The 27,184-nt window shown below is 40.8% G+C and overlaps 1 protein-coding gene across 2 annotated transcripts in view; it reads left to right on the forward strand.

Annotated features, from left to right (window-relative positions):
- Positions 1-15,526: 15,526 nt before the first annotated feature.
- The window catches only part of usp25 (ubiquitin specific peptidase 25), a 31,277-nt gene continuing 19,619 nt past the window's right edge, over positions 15,527-27,184 (forward strand). For both annotated transcript variants that reach the window (XM_079507216.1, XM_079507217.1), the window contains exons 1-7: positions 15,527-15,779; positions 19,349-19,426; positions 20,792-20,936; positions 21,807-21,930; positions 23,720-23,882; positions 24,690-24,776; positions 26,646-26,783. In XM_079507216.1, the coding sequence (XP_079363342.1) occupies positions 15,738-15,779; positions 19,349-19,426; positions 20,792-20,936; positions 21,807-21,930; positions 23,720-23,882; positions 24,690-24,776; positions 26,646-26,783 (777 nt within the window). In that variant the 5' untranslated portion in view covers positions 15,527-15,737. The remainder of the gene's footprint in view (positions 15,780-19,348; positions 19,427-20,791; positions 20,937-21,806; positions 21,931-23,719; positions 23,883-24,689; positions 24,777-26,645; positions 26,784-27,184) is intronic.

Here is a 27,184-nt window from a genome sequence, read left to right on the forward strand (position 1 = left end):
GATTTCAGATCGTGTCTAAATAAAACCTGATTCAAAAGCTCCTTTGAGAAACCAAAGACCATGGTCATTATAGTTGAGTCAGAGGATGTCCTGTATTTTCCCCAAAACTTTTGCTTCTGAGTTGGCTGCTGTTCATTATAATGTGAAGTGAAGTCTTAACAAAGGCAGGAAAGGCATTGAGGGGAGGGAGGACACCTGGAGGTCAACAGATGTGCCCTGAATCCATGCCCAAGGGTGTTCCTTAGAAAATGGAACATGCATCTTTTATTTAAACCCCAATATAGATAGCATTCAGCTTAATTCATATGTGTCCCTTGATGGAAATATGATTTTAAGCTGAAAAACATGACGCAGCATGTTATGCGTCTACTATTTTGGTCAAGGGACACGGTCGCGCAACAATGAAGAAATGAGCCCTTATGCAGCCATTTGAACACCTGAACCGCTGTGTTCTCTCTCCATGATTATCCAATCTATAATTATCTGCTTGGATAGAGTAAAACAGCCTGTGGTAAGAGAAAGAGACTATGCAAAGGTGAAGAGGAGTTCACGCCAAACTTTCCTTGCCCTGGGTTTGGATATGAAGTCCAGCGGGTGAACAGTTGGCTTTTTGTCTGCAGTGCACTTTTGAAATCCAGCAGTTCCTCAGTCCAGGCTTCCTTTTTATTTAATCCTCCCCATGACTGACTGCGCTCTCTTTAAACTCCCTGTAACCTTTCCCCTCGGCGAACTTCTCCATTTCAAGATTCTTATCAAGGCTGAACCGCCAATAACCCCTTGATTTCCTCCAACTGCTAAAGCAGCGGCAAACATAAAGGAGGGAGTCACAAGTTTAAGCCGAGGTCAAGGTATAAAACTTGACAATCGGCTGTTTGTCTGTGGTTTCTCTCTTTGATTTCCTGACCTCAGCATGGGGCCAAAAGGATGTGAACGTTGCACAGCAGGCCACCAATGACTGAAATTAAGGCCAAGGACTCTGAAAGCAGAGGACTGGCATTTCATAGTCACAAGGTCTCAGAAACAATTTCCTGGCATTAAACATGTTAATCGCCGACAACAACATCCTGGCTGGAAGCTTGTATTATTTGGCCAGTGATGAAGAGTCAATAGCCTTATTGTAAGTAGAGTTAAGAGTCACACTCTAGTCTAGACTCTGCTGTTTGTGTGTGTATGCAGTCTTTAGCATTAGTGAGAAAATGCTTTCTGGTTATAGGTACGACACTTTGTTTATTCACATTGAGGCCATAGAGAGCTGACACTTGTCATTGGTTGTCATGGTGACCGGTGTGATGGATGTGCTCACAGATGTTCAATCACCCGGGCCAATACAAGTGTTTGAACCTTGAACACATGGTCTGACCTTAGATGTTATGCAAACACACACACGCATGCATGTACACGTCGGTGTGAATGCACACACACGCACGCACGCACGCACGCACGCACGCACGCACGCACGCACGCACGCACACACACACACACACACACACACACACACACACACACACACACACACACACACACACACACACACACACACACACACACACACACACACATATATAATTTGAGTTTTATGGGTCAGAAGACCATATATAGTATCATTCAGGTAGAGGATCATTTGTTTTATGAGTTTAGTTCCTGCCAAGTAACGTAAGTGTAATATCTCCAGTCAGACAACAGGAAGGAGGTTAAACACCTGGGGAAACTCCTGCACAGAGAAAAGAGGTCAAATTAGTTTATTTTCCCCACCACTCCAGTTCCCCAGTGGGCCTATAGCTTTTGAAGATGTACCTCTTTGTGAAGTCTGTTCTTTACCCCCTGGGGTCATGACCTCTTGTCTTCCCTTGCCCTGACCTGGCTGATCTTGCTTCCTGGCACAGGATCAACTGTTGGCCTGCAGCTGTGACATACCCCCCCCCCCCCCCCCCCCCCCCCCCATCATCTTATATATACCCCCACCTTAAGGCCAATCTCATAACATGACAACTGGCAGCATGGCTTTACTTGTACATTTTAACCCATTTAGGACTGAGACCAGATTCTACAAAATGTCTTCTAAATTCTGACAGTTTTCTGAAAAACCTATATCAGTGGTTCTCAAACTATTTCATGTCAAGGACCCCAAAAGGTATATGTATTTGGCCACCGACCCCCATCTGAAAATATGTTTTTCCAGGGACACCCCAGAAGCAAAGTTATGAGTTAAAAACGTCCACTGTGAAAGAATATATATTCCAAGAATTGAACACATTTTCACGACTTTTCAAAAATAGCAGATCTGCATTTTTTCAACAGCTAAAGTTTAAAATAATGGTTAAAGTGGTTACTTAAAATGTAAGGTGACACAGATGCGTTCCAGTCCTTAATGGGTTTTTAATCACACTTTACCCTGTTCTCGCTCCAAAGCCTCCTTGTCAGCTTGAATAAATATTGGGATAATTATTCATAAATAATGAATCATCCTGATGTGATGAGCCTTAAGTATGAGGCGGCTGAGGCCAGTTTATAAATATGGTCAGCCAGGCCACAGACAGAGTGAGAAGTCCATTCACTATGTCGACTAAGATATTGAATTCACAGGCTGTAAAAAAAGAAAAGAAAAAAAAGATCAAGACTAAGGGCAAGGGTTCACCAGTTTCCATTATTGATAAGGTCAAAGATAGGCATTTTGTTCTGCCTGCATATTGATGGTCAACTGAATGCATGTAAACAGAATGAATGAAATATTGATGATGAGTGAAAGTCCCTGCAGTCCACAGCGCAGCCTGTCGGCTTGAGGGATCTTAGCTGACATTGAAAGAACATGGCTGACATTCGCTATATCGGGTAAGTACAACAGTAAATGTTTTACAAACTGGCCACAGGGAGAACTGCCGATGTCAGTCTCCAATGTCTTATTCCTCCTACATCTCTACATTCAAATAAAGAAAATCACACCCGTACATCATCATGACGTAACATGTCGATTTGCTCGTCCACATATGACGTTCATTCTTCATTGTCAATGGGAATTACATTTTTGTAGGACAGAAATACTAAGTTGCTTGTCCACATGTCAATTCTCCATTCATTGTCAATGGGAATTTAATGTTTGTGTAAGACTAATCTCTATACACTAATAGCTGAATATGAGGGGCTAGCACCCCTCAAAAATCACACTTGTGTGAAGTGAGGTCACTCTTATCATCATACATCATCACATTCCGGCCAATCAAAATTGGCATCCTCAATTTCTGTAGTTCTGACCAATCACAATTGTCGTCTTTAATTTTCTGAGGTGAAGAAAATGCCAGCACTCATTGTATGTCCTTTTACATGATTTTATTTACCTCTGAGAATGAAAACGTACGCGTTTCGGCCTGTATGGCCTTCCTCAACAGGAAAAATCATGTAAAAGGACATACAATGAGTGCTGGCATTTTCTTCACCTCAACTTATATCTTCGAGCCTTGCACCTAGAAGGATTTTGTTTGAACCTGGAGTGCTGCGGGTTGTCTGCTACGACAGTACTTTTCTCTCTGTCTTTAATTCTGCTTCAACTTATTATCCTCAATATGTTCTTTGCTCAGCCAATCAAATAATCGCTAGAATTCACAAGCAACGGTGCACACACAAAGCTGGGCATAGGAGGGGCTAGCTCCCTTGTTAACCCTTTTTCTGTATCACTATAGTGAATGATGTTCTTCTGTGACCTCACTGATCTGATTAACCTGATGTTTTTTTCCCCCTGAACTGATTTCAATATTCTGACTTGAACAACTATGTCAACAATAATTTAACCAGTTTCAACCTCTTAAATGTTCTGGTGTTCAAAATCTTCAGGAAATGTATTTGCTTGCATGGTTTTCTGCATGCTCTGTCACACACCATGACATTGTGGTAGATCTGTGAGGTCATGAACTTTCCAAGTAAACATTTTTCAGAATCCCCGGTAGAATGAGAAAGGGCAGTTCAGTGTCAACCAGTCTAGCTAAGACCAGCTTGAGATGTGAACTTTGTGCTGTGGGGGCTAAGGGCCATTTAGGGGGGAGAATGCCAAATTTAACTCTGTTGAATTTGTGCTCTAATGTTCCACGAAGGCAGACAGAACAAACACTGATGCATCTGGCATTCAGTATAGGGGTTTGGTTAGATCCCAAAATGAATGTAGCATGAATATTTATAAGCCATTAAAAGTTGGACAGTGGGAAATTCAGAGAGGCAGCCTATCTGTAAGGGACATGGGATAAGGGACATGAATACGGTATATCAGTTTGTTCTGGATAAAGAGTGGGTTGGGTGAGTTCAGTATTGTGTACTTGGGGCCAGAAGAGAATGCTGCTCAACCACAGCACTAAAGCACCTGTGCTGTTTGTAATTTCATCATAACATGTTCTGGATAAAGAGTGGGTTGGGTGAGTTCAGTATTGTGTACTTTGGGCTTCAAGAGAATGCTGCTCAACCACAGCACTAAAGCACCTGTGCTGTATGCAATTACATCATAACATCCCCTATTGAAACTATTTGGTCGAAGATGTCATTTCTGTCATGATGTTTTGACAAATATTCAAGTCTCTAAAAGTGTAGCCTACTTCCCATTAAGCTGGCACTTAAGTTAATTTGATGATCAGAGAAGAGCAGATATACATAGCAAAATATAGATTGTTACTTGAACTCAGAAAGGTTAAAAATGGACAAGCCTATTTTTACACCACTAGGGGGACTCAAACTCCATGATGCTGGTAGTAGGTGTTGGGTGAAATCAGCCCTCAGCTATTCCTGTAAGTCAGAAATACTGGGAGGGGATGGGGAGAGAAGCCTCGCCAGTACAACAAATGGGACTCCAGTAGGCAGCCCAGTGGTTCTCAAACGTGGGGTCTGGGTCCCCAGTGGTCCTTGATTGGGTTCCAGGGGGCCCCAGCAAAAATGTCCAAATAGCATATTGATCAAAATCTGTTGAAACTATTGAAGTCTACCATTCCAGCCCTGACTAAGAAGGAGTTATTAACATCCTATTTTCCACTTTGACTACCGTATTCGAAATTATGGTAAATAGCTGATACAAGCTCACAACGTGGCGGGTTTTCAACCTGTGGGTCATATAACATATAGTATGCCTATAAGACTTGCCCACACAACATCAAAACACTTGAATTGAACATTGCATTATTTATTATTTTGTATTATATATTATTTAGGCCGTTGTTTTGTGGAGTATGTCAGGCAATATATTGCATGGAAATAATAAGTCTACCGTAGTAAAATCAATATAGGATTTGGTGTGATAACCAAAATAACTGAATCATTTTATTGATTGATTCACCTACAGTAAAGCTATAATGAACGATATTGATCTATAGATTGTGCCACTGTGGCTGTCAGAGCGGTATAGCGCTGTATAGGGGCAACGAGTCAAGTAGGAACTGTTTCAAGGAACCCTGAGTGCAAACAGTTGAGGTGCTGCCATCAAGTAGCCTACAGCAGTGGTTCTCAAGGTGGGGTCCGGGGACCCCAAGGTGTCCTTGAGGGGTTCCAAGGGGGTCCCCGTAAAATAGGATAACATAGCCTCGAAATCAGTTAAACCCCTTTAAACCAATATACATTGGCTATTTTAAAATAGGCCTATTCTATTTTCAAAGAATCTTGGAAATAGTGTAAAAATGTTTGAATATTTTTGAAGCACAAATCTTATTTGTACGGAGCCCCTGAATGGCCATGCATTCAAAATAGCCACCCAGTCAACTGGAAACCGGAGATTCTCAAGAGGAAAAGATTCTGAGCCATTTCACTTTTTACCTTTTTATTTTGTACTTGTACAAGATAATATCTCGTCCGTACAAGATATTATCTCGTCCGTACAAGATATTATCTCGTCCGGACAAGATATTATCTCGTCCAGACAAGATAATTATTATCTCGTCCAGACAAGATATTATCTCGTCCGGACAAGATATTATCTCGTCCGGACAAGATATTATCTCGTCCAGACAAGATAATAATTATCTCGTCCGGACAAGATATTATCTCGTCCGGACGAGATAATATCTTGTCCGGACGAGATAATATCTTGTCCGGTGTCACAAAAACATTTCAGATTGGTGACCTCGCCCACATAAGGGCGACCTTAATGCTATATTTAGTTTTGTTCATTTAACATTTATTTTTATTTTTTGAGGGGTGCTAGCCCCTCCTACATCCAGCTTTTAGTTCCCGTCCACAAACTTAACCCTAAACAAACATTAAATTCCCATTGGTCTGGAGAGCACTTGCCTGGAATGCCTTGCATGGGATGAGGAGAGTGTGGCAATCAGACATGGGAGAACTAGAGAAGACCTTGGAGGTGGTGGAAAGCCTGGTGACGCGTTGTTACTTAAGAGGCGGCTGTTCATAGCTATACTGTGGAATCAGTACTGCTGTATGTGGCTGAAACATGGACCCTCACAAGGCTCACAGCACAACAGGAAAGAGCCCTGGATGGAGTCTACAGGGTCAAGAATGCTACAAATGGCACATCACATGGACGGACCGCATCAGGAATGTGGACCTCTATGGGAACCTACCACGGGTCACAGACAAAGTCAGAGAGAGAAGGATGAGGCTGGCAGGGCACTGTGTCAGGCACCCAAAACTTGAAGTAAATTGACTCTGGGAGCCACAACCCAGGGCAAAGGCAGGAGAGGAAAGAAGCGCACCACCTACATACAGTAGACGCACTGTGGCACGACAGCTTAACAACACTGTAGAACTCAAGAACCATATTAGATGGGAAGGCGTGGAGGGCAGCGATTCCGGACAGGAGTCCAGAGTTGGTGTTGGCTAGACCACACTCTCGCAGTAACTAAAGTAACTAACATTTATTTTGTTAATGACAGAATGGAGACAGGTGTGTAACAGGGGATGAGGTGAGACAAGACAGGCAACAACTAGGCAAAACAGGAAACACTACAGACATCACTACAAAATAAGGGTATACAGTACATATTTCACAGTAAGATAATGACAGTGATCTTGCATGTTTTTGTTTTGGAACTATAATCGACAGGGGTATCTCTACACAGAGAAAAGGTAAGTAAGTGACACATTTCTGTAGTGTTCCTATAAAAGGTTGTTGTTATGACTACTTCCACAGAGCAGAAACCCACCGGTCATTAGCCTACATGGGAGTCAGAAGACTGATGACATTAGAGCACCACCACCAGTGTCCTTCAGCATCTCGTTGTTCAGGGAAGAGGCCAACATAGAGTGACTGAGTATAGGATGCTAGTGAGTAGACGCTCTCCACCTGGATGCTGGATGATACTGGATTATACTGCAGAAAATGCCTCTCCAAATTTAAAGGCAGTGACAACTCCACAATGGGAATGGCTGACATATAGACCCCAGAGTTCTACGCCACCAGGGACATACTAAATGAGTATTCCTCCACCCTGCCAATTGCTGACTTCCCTCAGGCCTCACTGCTTGACATCCCACGATGCTGAAATGAGAGATACAAGAAATCACCTACACCATACTGTATGTGCAGACTCTTAAATCATAGTTGATTTTAGATTTGTGTTTTTACAGCTTTTGTCCCCACACGTCTCATATTTGCCATTGACAATGAAAGGAGAAATTAGGTCATATGTGCCTCAAATATGACTTAAATTTGTGGCCATTGGCAATGAATGCCATTGACAATGAAGGGAAAATGTACATCATGTAGACGAGCAAATCGGCTAACCAGTCACATAAATTCAGTTGTTCATGAGATGAAGTATGTTCATGTATAATGATAAGAGCGCCCCTCACTTCACACTGGTGTGATCTTTTTTTTAGGATACTAGGGGCTCCAATTTCGTCGCAGCCTTTACCCGCAGCGCGGCCCGCAATTCAGCCGCTGCCCGAAAATTACGAATATAGGAGCTTTCTCTGTCCCTTAATGGTATTTTCGTCCCGCGTCACCCGCTATCTTTTTTGCAGACACCGGTATTTGCGCCTAGAGGTGTGGTCATGGGCGTGTTGGCATGCTTTCCCCTAAATTGCTATTTTGGTCACATACATTTGGGAAGTCGATAGTGGAGTTTAAAAGCACCCGTAAGCCGTGCCAAATTTGGTAAATTTGTCTCATCTTTCTAAAGCCACTATTTGGGGTTTTAGGAGTACCTAAAGTTGGTATTTTGGTTACCTGTCTAAATTCCTTAAACACCTCCGTTACCCTTTATATTATGCATAGGTGTGGTTTGGGCGTTGCAATAATTAAACCAAATTTAACCAATCACCAGTCTTGGCTTTAAAGATGGAGTGCCACGATTTTTTTCCCACCCTAAAACATGATCATCAGGTATTATTATAATATAAGGGGGAAGAACTTTTTCCAAAAAGTGTACAGTATTTGTTAAAATCATGCTTTTATGTGGACACGCCCACCAGTTCATTACATATGCCTGGTTTGCCTGGTGGGTGGTGATGGGTGGTGATCCACCTGAACTGAAGCCGCACCCACAGCTGTAGTTGTATGATAAAGGGGGAGGGGTTAGGGGAGGGGCTGATAGTGTGGTGTCACTATATTACTGTTTATTTCATTGGCCCATTTGACTGTCAAGGGTTCAGCCTCCAGGAAGAAATCCTAAATACAAAGTTAATACACCATTGCACATAAAAACGACTCCAGGTACTGTCACCTCATAGACACATGAAAAACTGGAAAATTACAAAAATTGTGGCACTCCATCTTTAAGAGATCCCTTGAGATCCTTTAACCGTTGCCCGTTAGTGCTATATTGCTTCATAGCCGCTGCCCTCTCCACACGCACAGAGCCAAGAACACTCGTCTTTTCATTGAGTCACAACTCGCTCAAATTATCTTGCTCAACTATGAAATTAGGGCTTTCGGAACGGTATGAAGCGAAAAGGAAAGTTCGGTCAATAAACCCCATTTGCTGCTATGGGGTGATCATGAACTGAAAGAGCAAATGGAAATGGAGTCGCGCACAAATAACTTATTTGACTATACAATTATATAAACACAATGGACACAAGGAAGTGGCAGGCACTCGACTTCTGCTGATTATAGGAAAATTACAAAGAGATAGGAGAATAAGGAGAGGCAGCCTACTCTGTGCCTGCAGACATCTTCATTGAGGCGCGCGCGGCGTGCCGTGCGCCGCTCTACCGAACTAATTTGGCACGCTTACGGGTGCTTTTAAACTCCACTATCGACTTCCCAAATGTATGTGACCAACATAGCAATTTAGGGGAAAGCGTGCCAACACGCCCATGATCACACCTCTAGGCGCAAATACCGGTGTCGGCAAAAAATATAGCGGTGACGCGGGACGAAAATACCATTAAGGGACAGAGAAAGCTCCTATATTCGTAATTTTCGGGCAGCGACTGAATTGCGGGCCGCGCTGCGGGTAAAGGCTGCGACAAAATTGGAGCCCTTAGTCCGCAAGCACCACTGGTAGCTGTTTATCAGGGCAATGACACAGGAGCAGAGGATGAGAGCAGCGACAGGCCCACACCACCTGATGACAGCACAGCACACACCAATGGCAGGACAACAACGTTGTCCTAAATCGCGTCCGGAGCTAGGTTGAAGCTGGTCAAGGCCCCGAATGATCTGAGCAAACACACAAGCCAATGAGGCCATACTATTCACAGTGCGCCAGCCTTTTCTGCTCTCAACAGTGTGCAGATGATGGCATGCACCTGAGGTTGAGACACTGCAGCTCCTGCTTCCCTGTGGCCTCCACAAAAGGTTGCTCCAGGTGGTTGGTGGGGACAGGTTCTGATTCTACTGGCCGACAATTCCAAGTGCTTGTCAGGTTGGGGGGTCTCTAGTTCAAATGTGATTATTTTGGGGGGTCCTTTGGTACTGGATACCAATAGTAGTGGGCCAGAAGGGGGTTCTACACAAAGACCAGCTGGTACCTTACTGGCTTCTGGTCATCATGGAGAAAGGCCTAGTGGAGGAGGACAGAACCTACACATTAGCGTTCCTCACCCTGGGACACAAGAGCCCTTGAGTCGAGGTATAAAGGACGCATATGCCTCAGCACCTCCGGGACTTTGTGTTGGGTGTATGGGTCACTGAGGTGACCCATACGTACTATCCTGGACTGTGCATTCGATAGGGGTGACTTCCTGGCATGCCTCGGGGGCGCACACTGTAAATTATTGTTCTATTATTGTTATTCTGTTATTATTTTCTATGGGAATGTGTTGTAGTGAATTGTTATCAATGTCATTGGTTTGAAACCATAATCAATAAGGGTAACAACTGAGAGCACTCCCCTCTGCTTCTGTGCGCTTGAATAAGTTGGTGGGAGACACATTTCTCTGAGTTAAGAATAAAAGTATTGTTCTCTTGACAATGTCCTCAGAGCACTGGGACCACTGGGAATTATATTTTGTGGAGGCACAAACTAACAAATACATTAAAACCCATTTGGAACCCCTTTTGGTGTTTCAAGAATTATGTTATACTTTAGCTATTGAAAAATAGCAGATCTACAAGCTCATAACGTGGCACAGAGTGTGGCGCAAATCTTTGAATATATATTCTTTCAAAGTGAAAGAATATATAAATGGATTAAGTGGATTAAGGTCTGTAGTCAGGAAACCTATAACAGGAGCAAAAGAAAACAGTGTGTACCATTAAGCATTTATCTTCAGGCCTAAATATAACTTTAGAGATTCACAGTCATCATGGACCAGTCTGATAATAGAAGATCATTTGACACATTATGAGAGGGGCATTTATCCAATGAGATAATGTGTCACATGTATCCATCATTGTACTTAAATTCATGTGAAGTACTAGTATTGAACTCAGACTTGCATATCCTGACTAGGCCCCTATTGACTCTTTGGGTAGATTTGGATGAAATAATTATGTGCCACATTCTGCATACTGAAACAATTAGTCTAAACTAGAAGTGTCTGCTTGATTGTGCACCCACTTTGACTTGAGATTATTACAAGACCAAGACACAGGCTTTAATTGGAATCCTATTCCTATAATATCTTCAGTTCTGCCAGCTCTGCCTCCTGTCGTTTGGTCACTGCTACCGTTTCCAAGCTGTAATAAAGCATATAGCTTGTGTAACCACCAGCAAGAGTGAAGGTGTATAGGCTATGCTATAGCCTATACACCTTCACTCTTGCTGGTACCCGTCTGTTACAAATCCCTTGTGACATTTGTTCTCCGACTGTTCCATGCCCACACTATCTTCTTCAACACATTATTAGACTATTCTGACAAATACAATACATCTTTAGATCCTGCAGTTAGTAAATCCATGCTTTCTGATCATTTGTTATTTTCTATGAGAAACACAGACATTTGACAAAACATAACTAGGCTTAAGTTGCTTCTTGCATTTAGGACCCACTTTCTTGTTGGACAAACATCTCCGAATGCTGTACATCTATACAGTATTTCAGCCAGAGGTCTGTTAGTGTTAAGATCAGTTTATTTCCTGATTGGTTTACTGACTGCTGTCCTGATATACTAACTGATGGCTCTAGTCTACCTTCTGCTCTTGGGTCAAATTGTGTGATATGTTTTTTTGTCAGCCAAGAGAGCTGTGCTGTTTTTGGAAGCCTTCTGATAGCTCAAGGTAACCTTCACACACTCTGGTGGTCAGTCAATATTTCAGCATGCAGCACATAAAAGTATAAAATATTGATTAAGTAGCTGTGCTGAAAATTGGAAAGCAAACTCTGTGATTTACTGTGTTACTTGATTTACAAAGTGAAATCATTTTCATGAATCATTTGCTTTTCCTAATACTCCTACTGCTATGTGGATCTGTCCTTATGCAAACTGATGGTCCACTCCAAATGATATGCTATGTTGCCATCTGCTGGACAAAGATTAAATCTATGCTAAAAGGGGCGTGACCCAAAATAAAAGTAGTTTTTTTATGATCCAATAGGTTCATCCAAATAACATTAAAAATCACACCCGTGTGAAGTGAGGGGTGCTAATATAGGCTATTAAAGTCTAACTCATGTTGATGTAAAACAAACGGTGCCAACACAAACATTAAACGCCATTAACAATAAAGAGACAGTATGTAGTCTAATGAGGCATATTATGACGTAAATTTCCCTTCATTGTCAATGGCGTTTACAAAACAAACATTGAACTAAAGACAAACATTAAACCTGTATATAGGAGCGCCCTTCAAAAATAGAGAATTATATAAATTGTGGATCATGGTAAATTAAGGGGTTGAAAGTTGGAGTAGGCCTACCATTAAAAACCCACTTGCCCAAATGTGCTGACCTCATCACATTTGGGCACATTTGGGCAAGTGGCTATGGCTGTTTTTAGCCCAAGGAGTGTTTTTCGTGCAAAACTAATGCTTGGAATGGATTCAGAATTATGAAAACCCCCTAGCTTCTTAAAGCATAATTAAAATTAGATTTGTTTTGCCTTATAGGTTTTTAATGGTACTTCCAACCCCTGAATTTACCATGATCCACAATTTATATAATAGGCCTACTCTATTTTTAATGTGTTATTTGGACAACCCCCATGATCATAAAAAACCTTGAACAAATAATACAATTCCCTACCTGGCAATAATCAGAAACTGTATATACAGTATCTGCATCATACAGTATCTGCATCACACACACAGAAAATCATAACTAGAAGTATGATACATTTAGCATAGGGCTAAGCCATTACCTTGTGCTGTGACCTTGACCTTGATTTGATTTGAGATTTTTTTTTAAATAAACGCAGTAGGCTATAGGTCCTGACCCTATACCCCAAACTCATCTACTAAGTTTGATCCATGTGACATACCCCCCCCACACACACACACCACATGCATACGTATACATTATACACTATATGGTATATATTTATTTACCGGTATTTATATTCATGACTATAAAAGCAGGGATATGGTTTTAGAGGCATCAGACTTCAGAATCAGAATCATATCAAAGTAAAGTGACAAAGGACCCACATGTCACAAAGGCTATATGCTCCTTTAAATCTTCCAGATAACACCAACAAGTTGAGAGTATGCCAATGAATATTTATATGCACCAGTTACATGACACAAAAAAGAAGAAGAAAAAAATGTTTGTATTAATGAAGGGTCTGTAAATACATCAGTTACAATGAGTACAGCGAGGCGTCTCTGAACATCTAAAGAATGACCCAGTTCTGCATTGGCCTGTAAGACTATTCCCTTCCATCCTCCATGTTGAATAAATAACTGCCCAGGTTTTGGATAGTGGCACCATGCCAATGTGAGGAAGCATACCGCATATTGGAGAGCAGTGGTGGAAGTAATACTCAGATTTATTTTTTACTTCAGTAAAAGTAATGGTAACACTGCATAAAAATACTCTGTCACAGTTCTCTATTCTAACTGTAGGTATTAAATATTCCTATTTTGACGTGCCCTTCCCTCACTGACACTACCTACTGGCTACTGGAAGCAAATATTTGATGTATTCTCTCATATGTGTGGAACAGTAATAACCCCTTCTTTCCACACTATGCCATTTTTGGCATAATTCCCCCTAGCTGTACAGTCACATCTCCGCAAGCAAATGCTTTGGCATTTGCCCCCCTCTAATCCTCCTTAATTGGCAATCGGATATCGCACCTTCTTTTTCACAATGGCTAAAAGAAGTTCTATCTTTCCTGCCTCTAGAAAAACTCAGGTATAGAGTGGACAGAGACATTCTGAAAGAGAGTTATGATAGAGACATTCTGATAGAGACATTCTGATAGAGAGTTATGATAGAGACATTCTGATAGAGACATTCTGATACAGAGTTATGATAGAGACATTCTGATAGAGAGTTATGATAGAGACATTCTGATAGAGACATTCTGATAGAGACATTCTGATAGAGAGTTATGATAGAGACATTCTGATAGAGAGTTATGATAGAGACATTCTGATAGAGAGTTATGATAGAGACATTTAGATATGTGTGTTTATGTGTTTATGTGTGTTTGTGTGTTATGTGTGTTTATGTGTTTATGTGTGTTTATGTGTTTATGTGTTTATGTGTGTTTACGTGTGTTTATGTGTGATTATGTGTGCTTATGTGTGTTTATGTGTGTTTACGTGTGTTTACGTGTGCTTATGTGTGTTTATGTGTGTTTACGTGTGTTTATGTGTGTTTATGTGTTTGTGTGTTTATGTGTTTGTGTGTTTATGTGTTTATGTGTGTTTATGTGTGTTTATGTGTGTTTATGTGTTTATGTGTGTTTATGTGTTTATGTGTTTATGTGTTTATGTGTGTTTATGTGTGTTTATGTGTGTTTATGTGTTTACGTGTGTTTACTAAGGTGTCATACTAAGGTGTCATACTAAGTGTCATACTAAGGGTCATACTAAGTGTCATACTAAGGGTCATACTAAGGTGTCATAATAGTCCAGTAAACAAAGTAAAAAAAATCCTCTCAGGTTGGACAAAATTGGATTATTATGTTTCTCAACTGATTCTGACAGGACATTAGGTCTACTAGCCAGGATACAAAATCTACCTTAATCTGCTCACTGCCTTTTGGAGACCATGCTGCAGTATTTGCCAGCATCCATCTCGTGTTTGATCTCAAGTAGAGGAGGCATGTGTCAGTTGAAGGGAAAGTTTAGGTCTGATATTGATGTACCGTGCATGTTCAAATCATGTATACCGTAGGCCTACTTTATTTCTTTTTTTGTTTTCTTTACATTTAGGAAATAAATATCAATTTAACATTGAGCATTGAGGTGCCACTTGGCCTGTAACTGTTCATTGTTGTAATACGTCCAAATGAGGAAATCTTAGGAAATTTCCACCTCATGTCATTCATGCCTTTACGAAAATATTTTAACAGTTTTAATATTTTAACTTAACATGTAGCCTATGTATCTTTAAGATGGTTGGTCATGACTGTACAGCTGTATTATTTCCTTAACTCAAGATTATTGCTGAACTAAGTGACTCAGTCAATAGTTTTTGAGAAACCGTAGGTTTTTGTTTTGGCTCTGGCAAACACAGCAAACCACAGTTTAACTTCCTATAGTTACTTTGTTTTAATGTATTGTTGTCACGATCTTGTACTCCAAAACAATATTTTATAATAAAAGCATTTGAGTGATTGTTGGTGTCACGTAGGACGGTCTTTGTCATGCATATCCACCGACTAGTGAAGAAAATAAGTATGATAATAATAATAATAATAATAATAATAATAATAATAATAATAATAATAATAATAATAATAATAATACATACATATTTAGTAATATAATATGTTTTGCCATTAAACAATTTCCTTGAAACATGCACATATTTTATCATATATTTTATTATTGTTATAACTATTATTATTATTAATAATAAGGAAACAATTCGGATATAATAGGTTCTCGTCCACTCACAGTTAACAGTTTTTATATTGAGTTCGAGTTGTGCTTGAAATGTACTGTAATTCTGCTAACTGTTAATAAATACTTAACAACATAAATTACGTCATTCTCACGAGTTTGAGGCGTGACGTAATGCTTACAGTTCAGACAGACATCAGTAATCGAACCCACAATCCATGGATCTGCAATGTTTTCATCCCTGACGACCAGTGTTACTGTGTCATGGCGCCCGCCGTCACCTCACTGATAAACATAAACAGACAGGGCAGATCCTAGTGCAATTTTTTATTTTATTTCATCGCTCGGATCAAAAGCAACTGCGTAATTCGCTCCCTTGGTTTGAATTTTACTTCATTTAACTTTCAAGCGGCCATGACCGTGGAGCAGAATGTCCTCCAACAGCATTCTCAGAAGGTAAGCGTAGATGCTAACGGCTAATTTGTACTTTGTCGCGCGATCGTGTCGCTCGACACAATGACGCATTTTCAAAAACAACAAAATGAAGCATTTTCAATATTTAAAGAGTGTCGACGCTACACGCGCTGACACCGTTTTATGGAAGAAATGCGTCAATTTAGTCGAAAGCTTAAATTAGCTGGTTGGCTAGCTTAGCTTAGTTGTCTAGTTCATAGTTTCCCGACTATTAACGTTACAGTCAGAATCTGATTCATAGTTATTATTTAAACTGCTACAATGCTTTGAGCTCCACATTCCGTACATACATACATACACATATATATATATATATATATATATATATATATATATATATATATGTTTAATATGTTATTATATTTTAATTCGTAGTGTTTACTGGCCTAACTTCGGCAATAACGCTAGTTTCGCCACACAAATCTTGAGTTTTGCTGTCTTTTAATGGCAAGTGACCGTTAATGACAAGATAGTACTAACACTTTGCTTACTAACACTAGCTAACTGTGTTGAAATAGCTACAGGCGATGCCAAGTGACAGAAAACAACATCATACATACTACCTCTAATATGGTAACTTGAACGGTACACTGATCGGCCATTATCACTGGGCAAGTTGCATTTAGCTGCGCCTTGGTTAGTAGTGGCTGGTTCTAGAACCTTGTCTTAGGTTTCTAATATATGATATGTTTGTTTACAAGTCGTGGTGGTCAGCTGTGACGATGGTGAGACAAACTTAAGCCATGATGGAGACTAGGTGGCTAGCTGGCAACCACAGACTTGCAAGGAAGTGTGTTGTGTTGTGTTGTCTTGAACGACTGCCAATAATCACAGGAACTTGGGAGCAAAGACAGATCACCAGGGTTGAGGTGATGACACACAAATGACATTCCAATAAAGTACTGTTGATCACCATTATAGAACAGCTCAAAGGAAACAATTTGACTGTAATACTGTTTGTCATGGCGCAAAAAATAACTAAAATATTTAGGTCTCAAGCTCAACCCAGTTTCAGTTTGTTTGAAACTTATAAGCATACATTTTTGTTCATTCTTGACTTTAATATTCATTCAGTTTCAGTTTCATTCAACGTTTTGAAAGTACTCACATTAATGTGTGGTCAAAATCAGAGTGTGTGGTTCAAGGCAGACAAAGTGTAGCCATGAAGGAACCAGGGCTATTTTTAGGCTATACTATATGGCGGTTGGTTTTGACAGTTGAAAGCTTAACGGGGTTGTCTACTTGCTGTGATAGATAAACAGACTTGATGATTCACTGGAGTCATGCTAGGCCTATATCTGGTTCATGGCACAGAGAAGGATGCAACCTCATCAGTGATGCAGTTTTATTTATTTGACGTATGCATGCCGTTAACGGTTGTTAATGTCTACTCTGTTTGCTGTCTAACTGCTAGATATTTCACAAAGCAATTTCTTGGTATTTTCGAATCACTAATTTTGTACAAACTCCAGTGTCAAAAGTCAGTCCTGGACTAATCCGAGTCACTGGACTCGTGTGAAGATGGGGCCATGGGTAGCCTCGGCCCCAGGCTTACTCATCTGCAAAGGGAAAAGCCTTGGTCACAAGTTACAACCTAAGGCAGAGACCGTATCGGCGGAAGTGTCGGGCTGGAACATCCGTTAGATGTATTTCCCCCGGATACGATATATTTTCGACCAATCACAAACAACACTTGTTCCATTCACAGAGTTGTAAACAGATTTGTAAAGCGTCAACGTCATTTCCTTGAGCGGTACTTCTGCCCAAATCCCGCAACTTCCGCCCAAAACAAATGATACCGTCTACAGCGTAGGTCTTGCCCAGTGTGGGCCATGGGGGTCAGCCCGGTCAGGTAGTATGTTCCTTGGACCACATATACATATTTTTTGGGCAACATATCTTTCATGTTTTTAAAATATATCTGAACCAATATTTAGAACTTTTTGTAATAATTGAGATTTTTTTGTTTTGTAACTTTATCGTACAATGGTGGAGTGCAAAATATTGAAAATAGCCGTTTGAAAGTTTGAAATAGTCGTGATAATGATTTGAAGTCATATTGCCAGCCCTATTTGCTAGGGTATTGTACAACATGTCAAGGCTTGTTAAGCCTTGCAGATTTAGCTTCATTGTTTTGCACCTTATGAATTTAGGATGGACATCGGTCCTGTGGCCTGTAAGCCAAGTCAGGTGATGTCATAGTCAACCATGCCCGGTGCCCACCTATGTCATTTGACTTCAGGCAGATGCATAAACAAGCATATTATGTGTCGTAACACTTGGGGATGTCCAGTTTCATAACCTGGCGTAAAGCCACCAAGTTCACTCCCTCTCAGGCAGGCAAGAACTTCTGTTCATTCTAAACCCTCAAGGGTGTCATTGCCAGATGACCGATGACCTGAATGACAGATAGGAAGTCAAGACTTCCCAGATGAAGATGAGAGGTGTACATGCCTTGCCTTCCTCGATGAGGAGGCCCAAATCTGTCACATGAGTTCTGAATGGCCTACATATATCAAATTCTGACAGTAAACAAACTCACTAGCCACACCTGTTTACTTATGAAAAGGTGCTATAAGTATTAAGCACACAGTGCAAGAGAAACGATTAAGCAATTCATTAATTACGAATTGGATACTAAATTAGTTGCCAAGTGCCAACTAATTTAGTTTTCATAATCGAATCGGCCACACACCATGCAGTGTTTGCCACAAGCAATAATTTAAATGGACAATCAGCTTTCTCTGTTCCGTGTGGCACAACTTAATTCATCCAAACGTACAAGGATTGTAGTGATCTCTTGACTAGGTTGTATTCTTGGATGCACTGTTGCTTTGTTGTGTTTTGTTGATCATCTGATCAGAGGACATGATGGACAGTGGACACTGGACACCTATCTAAACAATCTCGCACAGCTGTGCCACATGGTAATGTACAGCCATTTAATGTTAAAATTAATATTTATTTGTCCTACTGCAACAACAGTATTTCCTTTCTATGATACAACATCTATCTATGGTTTTGGTCATTTGGAAACGGGTTATTTGATGCATTTCTTCCAGGTGTCTTTTTGCTGAGATGACATCTTATGTTCAGCGTTGCATTCGTTGTCTTTCACACAACCTAGAAAAGTAACTTGGGTGTATTATTCATGTAATGTTATTTTAACAGAGGTGTGAACTCTGTTTTCACTCTCTAATGGCTTAGTGAAAACTAGTGCCCTGGGGGTGAAGGAGCACTCTTGCTTTTAAAGCCTGTAGTAAATTGTTATAGTGACTAGTGAGATCGTAAGTACGTAGATAGAAGTACAGGACCAGGTGGAGCCATAAATAATAGATTGCAGGCAGAGGCATCTTTGCAGATCTGGCCAACCACTTTACTGTAAAGAAATGTCCTATATTGAAATTGCTTTGTGGGTGAACGGTGGTCATCACAAACGTCTGGAGACCACTTTAAACTAGTGTCCGGCAATCATCTGAAAAGTGTGAATATCTCTGCAATGACCTACACTGCCCTTTGTTTCTCTCCATCCCTCACCACTTCTCCATCAGCACCAGCAGACTTTATTAAACCAGTTGAGAGAGGTCACAGGCACCACAGATGTCCAGCTCCTCCAACAGGCTCTGCAGGTACAGTACCAACATAAAAAAAAATATATATATATATATATATATCATGTCATCCACAAATGATAACGGACAACAGCCACTTGGTGGCATACACAGTTTCACTTAATAGCAGGGGGCGGACTTGTAAGAAATCAGCAAGATTTGGCTTTTGGTGACTAGTTTCTGAATTTTTGTGTGGTGTTAGGTATAAGGTTTTAAAAAAGCTGTGCAAACGTGTTGGGCACGCCCCCCTAGTGGTCTGTTTGCACAGACTCAAATATTGGATACGTATAAGTATGGTTGAAAACCAAAATAATTGATAAAAGAGACGAACAACCAGAAAGGCATCGCTTTCAAGATGGCGTCCATGGTGACTAAAATGAGCTAAAATGCCTATAAACTGGGATTTAATGTAAAAAATCATAACAATTATGCACTTCATAACTACTTTTTGAATTTTGGCATGGTGTTTATGGGCATAAGCTTTTCAAAAACCATTGCAAACTATTTTGGCTCGCCCCCTAGTGGTCGGTTTGCAATGAAACCACTATTGGATATGTCAGTATATGGTTGGAACCCCAAATAATTGATAGAAGAGATTTTTCAATGGATTCTGTTACCATTGGGTGTGCTAAATAACATACTAATTTCAAAAAGTAGTAGTAAAGTGCATAATTATGTTTTTTTTACATATTTAATCCCAGTTTAGGCATTTTAGCTCATTTTAGCCACCGTGGACGCCATCTTGAAAACAATGCCTTTCTGGTTGTTGGTTGTTCCTAAACTTTTAGTATGTTATTTAGCACACCCAGTAGTAACAGAATCCATTGAAAAATCTTTTTTATCAATTATTTTGGTTTTCAACCATACCTATACGTAATAACGTATCCAATATTTGAGTCTGTGCAAACAGACCAATAGGGTTTGCACAGCTTTTTGAAAACCTTACACCCATACCTAACACCACACCAAAATTCAGAAACTAGTCACGAAAAGCCAAATCTTGCTGATTTCTTACTAGTCCGCCCCCTGCTATTACACATACACACTCATGTAGTTTTATTAACACTGACTTGTTTTCCAGTTTTTCTTATGTTTATCCAGAATATCCACACAAATGCAAATTGAACAGATACACTTTAACTTTGGATTTACTCATATCATATACTATATCATATTTACAACAAATTACAGTATTTCAATTTGAATATGAGTTTTTATACACCCATCAATTTTCTATGCTCTCATCAGTAAAGTTTTAAGCCATAATCTGTATGTCATTGCCATAATGCTAGTCTAGACTTGGATGAAGAAAAAAATGACTCTCTGACAATTCCAAATACGACTCCACACATAGTCTAAACATGGTCCTTTCTCATGGCCCAGGTCAGTAATGGAGACCTGGCAGAGGCAGTGACATATCTGACAGAGAAGAACGCTAAGGTACCACAGCAGGATGAGGCCACCTACTACCAGACATCCCAGGAGGCCAATGACAGATACATCAGCGTGGGCAGTCAGGCAGACACAAGTGAGTGACATACTTCTGACACAACACTGAGTACACACAATCTACAACCCATTTTGTAGATTGTCCCATTTTTCAAAATGGGGTGGAATTCCCCCTTAAAGGGGCATTCCACTCATTTTCAACATTTTACTATGTCATTAATGTACCTTAGAGCTGTTGTGTGGAAATAATAAAAAAGTTTCCCCATTCTGTGTTTCCTAGAACTAGAGGTCTGAAAAAAATCATTAACATGGTGAAACACATCTTGATGATGTCATCAAGATGTGTTTCACCATGTTAATGATTTTTTTCATAATTACAGTTCTAGGAAACACAAAATGGGGGAACTTTTTTATTATTTCCACACAACAGCTCTAAGGTATATTAATGATATAGTAAAATGTTGAAAATGGGTGGTTTTCCCCTTTAAATGCTTCACTTAGTGTGAGCTTTGGGGGCACTAATGAGGGTCAACTATGTCTTACTCTTTACATTGTCTTAAGGGAATCTCGCTACTGTGCTGTGTCTCTTTCTCATATTACTCTCAAAATAAAATACTACAAGGACATTCATTTATAATGTGTGCGTGAATCATCCAAATTGTAAGTGAACCAATTAAATTATTTGAAGTTCCAGCAGTCCTGCACAAAAATTCAGGCCCTGACAAGTTATGCTGTTCTATCTTTTTGCAAGAATGATTGCTCACTTTATTTCTCAGTGGTGCTGGTGCACTTGATGGGTTTAGCCCCACTGCATCCCTTGCAGACATTTCTGAAGAATTACCATCCACTGCAAATTATTCCTTGGTGGTCTTTATAATACCGTAGTAGCATGTCTATTTCTCTCAATGACACAGGCGTGTCAGAGTGAATTTCATTTGCCTTGTTGCAGATGTGGTTGACCTGACTGGAGATGACAAGGATGACTTGCAGAGGGCCATCGCCCTCAGCCTGGAAGAGTCCAGCCGGGCTTTCAGGGAGACGGGCATCACCGATGAAGAGCAGGCCATCAGCAGGTGGGCTCAATTCTACCACTGAATGATGCTCTTAACGACTGGGAAAAAAATCTTTTTTTAAGACCCTGAAAACAAGAACTGTTTGCACAGAAAATCATTTTACAGTAGGGATTCATTATAATTATAATATTTTGCATTATTAATAATAATAATAATAATTCATGTTATTAGATTTTGCATGATGCACAAAATGCATAATGTACCGTTACCAAAAGAGCGTACTTGTCACCGACCAGCTTGTTTTGATAGACAAGAGGCTGTACATACTGGTGAGACATACTGGTGAATGAACTGTAATAGTAGTAGTAGGTCAGGGTAATTGCTGGTATCGGCAGAGAACGAGGGTGTCTATCCCCGTTTCAATGCAATAAACCCTGCAGAGATGGATGGCTGAGTTGGAGCACAACAGTTTTGATTTGCAAATATTGAAATTGGTCTATAATGTTGCGAGTATTTAAATAATTCATAACCAAAGAACATTGCACACGCTAAATGCCTTTTATGAAGAAAAGAAATCGCTGTCCAGTGTGCTTTTTCTGCTGGAAATAAGAACTGGGGGAAAAAAACAAGGGTATGGGACTAGGGACAGAGATGCAGAGTTGACTGAAACTGACTTCAATAACTCTATTGACCTTACTTGGAAAGTTTTAAAGATGTATCAAGATTGAGGTACTGTATGGCTGCATGGCATATCTTTCACCTAAAATGCATCATATTGTATAAACAAGGTGCCAGAGACAAGAACCAAGGTCATATCAGTGCGTTTCATCTCCCATCTGACAGCTGTGCTGACCTGGGCACACTGCTGCTGCTTGTGTCGCCTAGAGGCTGGAGCTCACGCTGCTTGGACCACAACTCACTTAATTGCCATATATTAATAGCCTGTAAAATAAATACAACTCCACTGTGAATATAGCAAATACCATGTAATTATACTACTTGAAGTCGGGTCAGTTTGTGTGTCTGTGGCTGACAGCAGGTCATAGTTGAGACAATTAGCTCGGACGAGGAGCATCTGTACATACTGTGCACAGTTGTGATTGGCGGCTGATAAAAAGCGGTCCACGTCTTATTATTATTTAACTATTCAAAGCACTCTTTTTGGCCAGAAATGGCTGTCTGACCAGCGCCTTCTAAAAGCACCCTGCAATACACTGACACCACGCTAGACAGGAACGCCAAAAAACGTCACATCCGGTTTTAGCCTGGGGTAAGAACTTTCTATGGCTGCCAATGTAACTTGGTCCAATCCTTAATCACATACGGACAAACATCTATGCCGATGCTATCTAACTTGCGGAGGTAGCGTGCCTTGTCCACGGGCAACAGATCTTTCAACGTATGGAATTGCAAATACGTTTGATAATCGCTACTCTGCTCAATATTGTTTTGAAAATGCCGCAATTTGCATTGCAGTGAACGAGCGCAAATCACAACTTCCCCCGGTTGTGGGCGGAGTCACAGTTTGAGGCGCTGTTTACGCGCCGTGGTGTCAGTGTATGGCATGCTGTTGCCTGATAATTTGTCATAGGCTTTAATATAAAAAGGCAGTGCCTAAAAGCTGTTTTTTATGCCATCAATGTGAATCCTCCATTAGTTATTAAATTCTGAAAAGTACAAATAAGGACCATCGTAAGTACGTAAAAAAAAGTCCAATTAGTTCTATTGCATGATTGTGAAAAACAGGACCGTTCATTTGAATTAAAACATGACTGTTCAACGTTAAGTCAGCTGAGATGTATATTGATTTGATATGAATATGTTTGTGCCATGCTTTCCTCTTGTTAAGAGTTCTGGAGGCCAGCATCGCCGAGAACAAGGCAAGCCTGAAGCGCACCCACACTGAAGTGTGGAGCGACTCCCCAAATCCCCATGACAGGAAGAGGATGGACAACTGCCCTGTGGGGCTGAAGAATGTTGGAAATACCTGCTGGTTCAGTGCGGTCATTCAGGTGGATTCACTCATACACTTTTTTTTATTGAACATGCATGCATAGCATAGCATTACGTTCTTCCACAAATGGAATGGTGGTTGGTGGTTACAAAGGATTTCTAAATGCAAATATTTGCTAGAGCAGCAGCAGCTAACAAACCTATTGTATGTCTACTGCTTTGTAAACATTTGTTTACATACAAACAAACACAATCTAAAAACAAATCCATTAGCGGAAGAATAGATACATGGCTGAAGCTGTGATAGACAATAACGTGTTGGTGGCGCTGGTGGTATGATCTTTTAATGTGGGATGAAGGGATACTTTAATCCCAGCAATCGCAAAGAGAGCTGGGTGAGTTTGTTGTATCCTTACTTACAGGGCCTATGTTGGAATGTGAACTAGATGAACATTGGATACACTGTCACACGGTGCATGTGCCCAGTGTGTAATGTAACTCTCCCACCCACCCAGATGAGAGAGCTTAGCTTGGGCCTGACCTGTCTCCTAGATTTACTGAAGTCAGGTGATGAAAAGGCGTAAACAACTTTACTCTATGTACATTTCCACTATCAAATCTTGAGAAGGCTGCTTAAGAATCGAATGTTTTTGTTGCTTGATGTTCACTGTTAACATTTAGCTGGGAAATGAAATGTTAATATAACCATAAAATTCAGCTTGTGACACCAAGACAGATACACTGTCTAAAGCAGTAGTTATGATTAGTTATCACAGTCACTTGGTAATACATTATCACAGGAATGTTAAATGCTTTCTTTTAAGTTTCCAAGATACGACTATGTCCTCTGTATTTGTCCCCCTTAGTCCCTGTTCAACCTGCTGGAGTTTCAGAGGCTAGTACTCCACTACTCTCCCCCGGCCAGAGTCCATGACCTGCCTCGCAACCTGAAGGTGAGGCCCCTTCCCATCCATCTGACCAGGTCTCTCACTAGGGAGTACTTGAACTGAGATGGTGGCGTTTCTTGATGATTTCTTGATCAGCAGGTCATCTCTTTTAGAAGCCGCATACTGCCAAATTGATGTATATTTCGCCGCAGAAACCCTTTTGAAAAGATTTTGTGCAAGGGACTCTCATAACGGAAGACTTTTTTTCTTTAAACTATTAAGACTAGGAAAGCATCTGTGTCACTTTAGATTTTAACCACTTTAATCATTATTTATACTTACTTATTTATACATACTTTGGCTATTCAAAAATAGCAAATATACGTACAAGCTCATAGCGCGTTACTTCGGTGCCAAGCTACAAGCTTGTAGCTACAAGCACTTGTAACACAGTGAAATGCATGCTGGGAGGGACACAGATGAATGTATGTGTCACAGTTTTCGGTGCAACATTCCCCACCGCACCGGCACCTCCCCTTTTAGAATTACACAGCGTCTTGCAGCAGAGCTACACAGGGAACATTTCTGGGGGGTACGTGGCAGACAGGCAGCTGAAAGCCAGCACGTGCCGTTGTCCTGTCTGAAGTACTCAAAGCCAAGGAGAAGCTACTGCACCGAATCTATATCTGTCTGTCTGTCTATCTGTCTGTCTGTCTGTCTGTCTGTCTGTCTGTCTGTCTGTCTGTCTGTCTGTCTGTCTATCTATCCAATTTCCGCCAGCATTAATTAATCCCTCGGTATTGCCAAGGTTTTATCGCGCGTAACCCTTACTTTGAAGAGCCAAATATCCGTAACCGGATGTTACAGTGACAAACTGCTGTGTGTGGTGTCATGACCGGTTGTTGTTCTCTCGGTCGGTCGTGGAAAAACCCGACTGCGAGTATCACAGCGCCTGCTACAGGCCGTTGAAAACGCTTGTCTGGGCCAGAAACTGCCCCTCAATGTCGTTTCTGAGATACAGGGCTTTCAATGCGTGGATGCGCGCGCATTTTCAAAATGGCCGCCACTGTCCTCCTTGATGTTGATGTGTTAGCTTTTGGTGGCTAACGATACGATCGGATTAAAACATGGATTAAAGAATACAAGCCCTGGAATCCGAGAATCTCGTGTTTGGCGGGCTAGGGTACTAATTTAACCCTCTGTGTTCCTCGTTTCTGGCGGGCTCCGTGTTAATTAATTTTGTGCCCAACCCAACTTCCCAAGATCATCCGTTAACAATTCCCTCCCAATCAATGTGATCTATTATATCGCATTAACCACACTGTACATCATTTTCTGTTCATAGATTAGAACGGGTGAGGCCCTAGTATAGGGCCACTCTGCAGTGGCTAGCAGGATTAGCAAGCCATTGAAGCTGTAACCCCACTAAAGCGTTGTGTGGCGCACTAGCATGAAATCAGCGTGGCATGTTTGTACCTACATCCAAACAGCTGTGAAATCTCTCCCTTAGGTCAGACTGTGCCCAGACAGTCTACTCTATTCCCAGCTCCTAAGCTCACACCAGTGAAGTGTCTTTCCACTGGTGTGAAATGTTTGATGAGGCCGAGGCCCTTCCCCATCAGCACAGACAGTGTGAGCCTTTGGTGCAGGGCTACTTCATCTTTGTGCAGCTGAATTTATCCTGTACTGTTAACCTTCATATATTCTTTATTCATTGTGTATAAAGTGAAATATTTAAGGAGCTGTATGTAGAAATTCAACTGCATACAGTACGTACATCACTATTATTATTATTATAGGCAACGTTTACAAATAGCAGATCTAAACATGTCGCAATGCTGTTAAAAGATGAAATATAAAGTAGGGATTAAAGGCACGCTTCCTGGCTTTACTGAGCATAGTCTAATTGATCATGTGTGTGGTTTCTCCAACCAGGAGCACAGGAACCTGCCCTTCATGCAGGAGCTGAGGAACCTTTTCTCCCTCATGGTGGGATCAAAGAGGAAGTACGTGGACCCCTCGAGTGCCGTGGAGATTCTCAAAGACGCCTTCAAGTCCAGCGAGTCACAGCAGGTCAGCACTATTTCATCCTGCTCATTTTTGTACAATGCACAATTGCAAAAATGTTGAAAACATTGTTGAAATCACGTTGAAAAACGTGAGATTCATTGCTACGTTTGTGTCTTTGCAAAAGACACAAACGTTTGTAAAATGCTCTTCAAACCAATCAAGGTCTTCAAAGCAAAAATCTGTGTTCTAATATTTGAGACACACACACACACACACACACACACACACACACACACACACACACACACACACACACACTCTGAAAAACACCCTTTGCGTAGCCAGACGATCAGAGATGTCTGACTACCGATATGTCTGGTGATATCTAAATTAAATGTAGGGGTCTACAAACCTACATGTACTGCTTTCAGAACCAATACTGGTAACATCCCAATATGAAAGGC

This window comes from Electrona antarctica (assembly GCF_951216825.1).
Source record: "Electrona antarctica genome assembly, chromosome: 8".
Lineage (NCBI taxonomy): Eukaryota > Metazoa > Chordata > Actinopteri > Myctophiformes > Myctophidae > Electrona > Electrona antarctica.